The sequence below is a fragment of the Gavialis gangeticus genome, unplaced genomic scaffold, assembly GCF_001723915.1.
Source record: "Gavialis gangeticus isolate Ggan-Ray unplaced genomic scaffold, GavGan_comp1, whole genome shotgun sequence".
In the NCBI taxonomy this organism is placed as follows: domain Eukaryota; kingdom Metazoa; phylum Chordata; order Crocodylia; family Gavialidae; genus Gavialis; species Gavialis gangeticus.
Window position 1 is genome coordinate 181,511,068 of NW_017728992.1, and position 5,244 is coordinate 181,516,311.

General features: G+C 44.7%; 1 protein-coding gene and 1 long non-coding RNA gene across 5 annotated transcripts in view; one reads left to right on the plus strand and one right to left on the minus strand.

Annotated features, from left to right (window-relative positions):
* Positions 1 to 245: 245 nt before the first annotated feature.
* DSCC1 (DNA replication and sister chromatid cohesion 1) overlaps positions 246 to 5,244 on the plus strand; it is a 23,015-nt gene continuing 18,016 nt past the window's right edge. The window contains exons 1-4 of the mRNA XM_019528106.1: positions 246 to 477; positions 1,941 to 2,109; positions 2,740 to 2,874; positions 5,053 to 5,143. Of these exons, the coding sequence (XP_019383651.1) occupies positions 308 to 477; positions 1,941 to 2,109; positions 2,740 to 2,874; positions 5,053 to 5,143 (565 nt within the window). The 5' untranslated portion in view covers positions 246 to 307. The remainder of the gene's footprint in view (positions 478 to 1,940; positions 2,110 to 2,739; positions 2,875 to 5,052; positions 5,144 to 5,244) is intronic.
* The window catches only part of LOC109305161, a 68,916-nt gene continuing 65,690 nt past the window's right edge, over positions 2,019 to 5,244 (minus strand). For 3 of the 4 annotated variants that reach the window (XR_002099571.1, XR_002099572.1, XR_002099570.1), the window contains one exon: positions 3,067 to 3,155. This is a non-coding gene — a long non-coding RNA (uncharacterized LOC109305161). Of the gene's footprint in view, positions 2,288 to 3,066; positions 3,156 to 5,244 lie in introns of those variants that run through there. The other variant, XR_002099573.1, reaches the window with a different exon arrangement.

The window sequence follows — 5,244 nt, forward strand, 5'->3', positions numbered from 1 at the left end:
TTGCAAACCAGTCTCCTCAGGTACCCTGACGTTATAGGCACCACTCATGTGTGCGAGATGGGGGGAAAAAAGACAAAGCCCGCCCCCGCCTCCTCTGAAGCCGCATCTTAGTGTGAACCACGGGATCAATCGGGCGAGCGCTAACCCCGCCCTCCAAGCTAGCTCCTCCCCCTCCCCTGAATGGGCCCGCCCTTCAAGCTCCTCCCCCTCCGCTGAGCGGTCGCGTTTGCTTCTCGGCCCCGCCCGCAGATTGTCCGGGCGCGAGCGGCAGTTTTGGCGCGCTTCTGCCACCGGGGCCGGCCGAGCCATGCGGAGCCGCGCGGAGGTGGACGCCACGCTGCACATCGCCAAGCTCAACCCGGCCGAGCTGCTGCCCGCCGCGCAGTGCCTCCGCTTCGGGCCCCGCGCTAGCGCCGGCGACTGCTGTCTGCTGCAGCTGGAGGCCGGGCTGTGCGCCGAGCTGGAGGCGGGCCACAGGTGGGCGTGCCGGGCCGGGCCGGGCTCCCCGGGCACGGGAGGAGGCCCCACTCCTGTCCCTGGCTCTGTGCGGCGGGCCCCGATTTACCCTGCGTGTCCCAGCCCCGCTTAAAGAAGATCTTTAGTTTATTTGGTTCAGGGAGCGCATTGAAACAAGCTGATGTCATCTCCAAATTCACGTCGGAGGCTTTGGAATGAGCTTTTTTGAGGGCTTTAGATGAGGGTTATCGGCTCATGGGGCTAGATGAGGGGCATGGGGTTGGCCCACAGGATGGATTGGACCAACAGGCTTGCCCCGTGCTCCAGAGCCAGACTAGACCAGCCCCAGATCTGGCTCGTAAGGCTGGTCCAGTGCGAGCGCTGCATGCGGTGCGTCCCCTGTACGCCAGCCGGGCTAACAATACACTGTCACGCATCAATTGGTGCATCTCCAGCAGAACCCAGGAGGTGATTCTTCCGCTCTGCCCGGCAGTGGTGAGACCGCAGCTGGAGGACTGCATCCAGTCCTGGGCACCGCACTTCAACAAGGATGTGGGCAAGCTTGAGAGAGTCCAAAGAAGAGCCACGTGTATGATCACAGTCTTACACGGCAAGCCATACGAGGAGAGGCTGAGGGATCTGGGACTTCAGCCTGAGGAAAAGAAGGATGAGAGGGGACCTGTAGCAGCTTACTGCTACACTAGGGGAGTACATCAAGGGCTCGGTGAGCAACTGTTCACCAGGGCACCCAAGGGGAAAACCAGGAGTAATGGCCACAAACTCCTGGAAGACAGATGCAGGCTCAACGTTAGGAAAAAATTCTTCACAGTCAGGGTGTCCAGACTGTGGAATAAGATCCCTCTAGAGGTGATGAAGTCACCTACCCTGGAAACCTTCAAGAGGAGACTAGAGAGTTGTGTTGCTGGGGTCACCTGACCCCAAGTTGTCTTTCCTGCTTGGTGCAGGGGGCTGGACCCCACGATCTTCTAAGGTCCCTTCCAGCCTTACAATCTATGAGTCTATGAACCAGGCCTGCCTGCCTCGCAAACACTGGGTCCAGTCTCATGCACCAGGGCTGGGGCTGGTACATGCGCATGTGGCACATAGGCCTGAGACCCACGGGCATCACCATGGTCAGGGGGTTGGGCACTGTGAGCCAGGTCCACCCAGCAGACTATAGTTTTGACATGTCTGGTTTAAATTATAGCTTGGGTTAACTTTTCAGTGAGGATGTTTGTAAAACAAACTGTTAAATCCCCAACTACTTTCACATTAGTAGGATATTGTAGCTTAAACTAATTGGCATATTACATCTACAGATTTTACGTGCAGTCAGTAATAACAGTCACAGTACCTGTCACTTGTCAAGGTTAGCAATGCTTAATTTATTTAAAATGTATGTTTTATTCTTAGATCTGTTCCTTAGGGATGACTAAGTATTGAACATAGTTATGCTCCCATTATAAATGAAAATTCTTTTGCAGCTTGGTTATTCGTGGTGAAAGGGATGAACAAGCTGTGCTGTGCAGTAAAGATAAAACTTATGACATGAAAATAGCAGATACCTCGAATATGTTGCTGTTTATTCCTGGCTGCAAAACTCCAGAGCAGTTGCTTACAGATCAAACCTTATGTAATATTTTTCATACGCAGGTATGTTCTTCTTGTTTATGTTAATAAAAATCTTACAAAGTCCATCATTAACTGTAGTTTCATGATCTCTTCCTTTGATCTCTTGAGTGCATTTTAACAAACTGCTTCCTGTCCTTGCAGTAGCAAGGTGTTCTAGGACTCTTAAGATGCCAATAGTGTCCTTATCCTCCTGCTTTACCTGTAATAAGCTAAGATTTTATTATTATTATTATTATGTATTATTTTTATTATTATTTACTTTTTCCTGTTTTGCATGGTGCCTAGTAATTGTACCAGACGTTTGTTTGTACATTAATATGGTTTAGACAAGCACTTGGCTTTTGGGTAGGGAGGATCTTGCCTTGAGCTGGGGGTTAGACTAGAGCAGTGGTGCTCAAGCTTTCGGATGAGTAGCATGGGGCCAGTCTGCAGGCCAGATTGAGCCCCGCATGCTGAGATTGGGCCCTGGGGCTTGGCACTGTCCTATCCTGGGCCTGTGCACCGAGATCTGGTTCGTGGGCCAAGTGTTGAGCACCCCTAGACTAGATGAACTCCTGAGGTCCCTTCTAATCCTACTTTTCTATTGTTCTATTCTTTGACTACAAGTGTTAAACTAAAATGACTCAAAATCATTTTATTTTCTTATTGTAGGTTGCTGGTTTTGCCAATAACTATTGGGAATTAAGGCGATGTCGACCAAAGCTGAAGAAACTGAAGAAACTTTTATCAGAAAATCCTTATGAAGGGCCAGACATTGAAAAAGATCAAAGCTCAGCTGATTCAAAGGTAAGTCTGTGAAATAAAACACTTTTGAGTTTTATTTTAATTTGCAGCAGGCAATGATTTAGAACCCCTTAAAATTGCTAATAAATTGAAAACAACTCCCCACACCACTTGCTCTGTTTATAAGTTTTGCCTGAGTGCAGAGTTGTGCCCTGCTCTCACCCGTGTGTCTTCTTTGTTTGTCTGTGTTTATTTTTTGTTTATTTTTCCCCCATTCCTTGAGAGAGCCTGGCAGATTAGCTGAGAACGGTTAGTTACTTGACAGCAGCCAGGAAGATGTTGGCCTGGTGGCAAAGAGAAGAAAAAGACTTCTTTTTGTGTAAGAAGTGAACAGATTCAGCATTATTCTATGGGAGAAGACATTTTTAGCTTCATTTTGGGAGAATTGGGAGAAGTGAACAAGTGACAGCCTTCACTGGTCTCTGAGAACGTAGTAGTCCTTGTTGGGTGGAAACTCATCCAAGCCCTACTTCTCTGTGGGAGAAGAGAACTCTGTGATTAACCACTGGCATTCGTCCGACAAACAGTCAGAAGCTTTATTGACTACAAAGCATCTACTAAGCACAAAGCAAGTCATTAACTGGGGTTGCCAGAATACAAGTAGTCAACTTTACTGGGATTGCCAAAATGTAAGGAGACAGTTACCAAAGACTGAGCGTGTTAACGTGACTCTTCGCCACTTCACAGTCTGTCTAGAGCTGTTACGCAGGAGTTCCTTCCCTTAGCCGGCCGTTCTAGGAAAGCTTCCTGGGTTGCGCTGTTGTTCCAAGTCCGAAGGCTTGGTCGTCCTTTAGAGATCCATGCAGATGTCTCCCTCAGAAACTCATGCAAGTGGTTCAGATAGCATGCAGCAAACGGAGAACCCTAACTTCACTTGCTTAGGCTATTTAGCCCTTTAGTGACGTCATTATTATCAATGCTAGCCAAGCTTGTTATATAATATTTTGGCTCATAGATCCTAAAAATACAATAGCATATCCTTGCACCTTGAGAATATTTTCCTGTTATTTTCCCATCCCCAAATTAATTACTCCTAAAAATTACCATGTTATCGTTTTATTTTATGGTTCTATTGTTCCATTGTTTTAAATGTTCCAAATTCCCTGGCATTTTACTGGGGTTAACTTTAGGTCACAATCACTGCCAATTTTGAGTTATCTCAGAAAGACTTCTGGGAGTTTGGTCAACTTGACATGACTAGATTCGATTTTCCTTGCAACAGTCCTCTGACTGCTAAAACATAATGTCTCTTTCCCTTACTTGTATGTGCCTGTAGTTCTGCTTCTTGTGACTTCAGATTTTTGTCTTTGCAAGTCACCCACCTTTCAGGGAAGGAAATAGAATAATAAGAAAATAAAGGAAAATAGCTTGGATGTAGTCAGTGAATATGGAGGGAGAAAACTGAGATGTCTTCTACCAGAGTTATTGCTTTTACTATTAACATGCAAATGATGTTTCCAAAAAATCCTGTTCAAGGTCAGATCCAAGCTGAGTAGGGATGAATTGTCTAGTCTGTGGTTAATAATAGAAGTAATGTCCTGAAGGCAGGAGGCTTCAAAAAAGTAAATAAAAATTTATCTAGAAAATAAGATAAATTTGTTAAACATTTATACATGACTTAATGAATATCTGAAAAGCTGTTTCACTCTTGCAAACATGTTATTCCAAACAGTAGTGCTCAGAATTAACATCAGACTTCCCAGATTTTAAAATACAATATTCCTGTGATGTCAGGTATGCCTAATTCTGTGAAGTTAATGGGAAGATTCTTGCCTGTATCATGGAAGACCCTATGAAACTTAAAATTAGACTGTAAGTTTTATGGGTGGATAGAATTTGCACCTACTATAGGCTTTGATTTGGTCTCAGCTTATTAAACATGATACAAGTGAATAGGAAGATTTTTTTTTTTCACAGTGCTGCTTGTTTTACTCTTATTTGCCCATGACAAGAAATATAAACATGTTTTTCCTCTTCGGAACATAAGCAGTTTATTCTTATTGTAAATTTCTAGTTAGTTTTGCTTCCATGGATTCTTAACTACTATAATGTTTGCGATATGTATAACTCATATAATGTTGTTGTAGATCATGCAGAAACAATATTTCATGTTCACTTGGTAAACCTAAATTGAAGTTGGAGCTGACTCTTCTTTTTTCTCTTCCCCCTTGCATACTACAGTATACAACAGAAGACTTTCTAGAATGCATTCAAGCAAGTGAGGAAGAAATACTACATTATCTGCAGGTTATAAATGCCTGCAAAATCGAAGGTATTTCTTTCTAGAGAATATGTATGATTTAGCATAACACATAGGCTTCATCTTAGTGATAAATGCACAAAAGTGGAGATTGCAGAGCTTTTCTCCTCCCT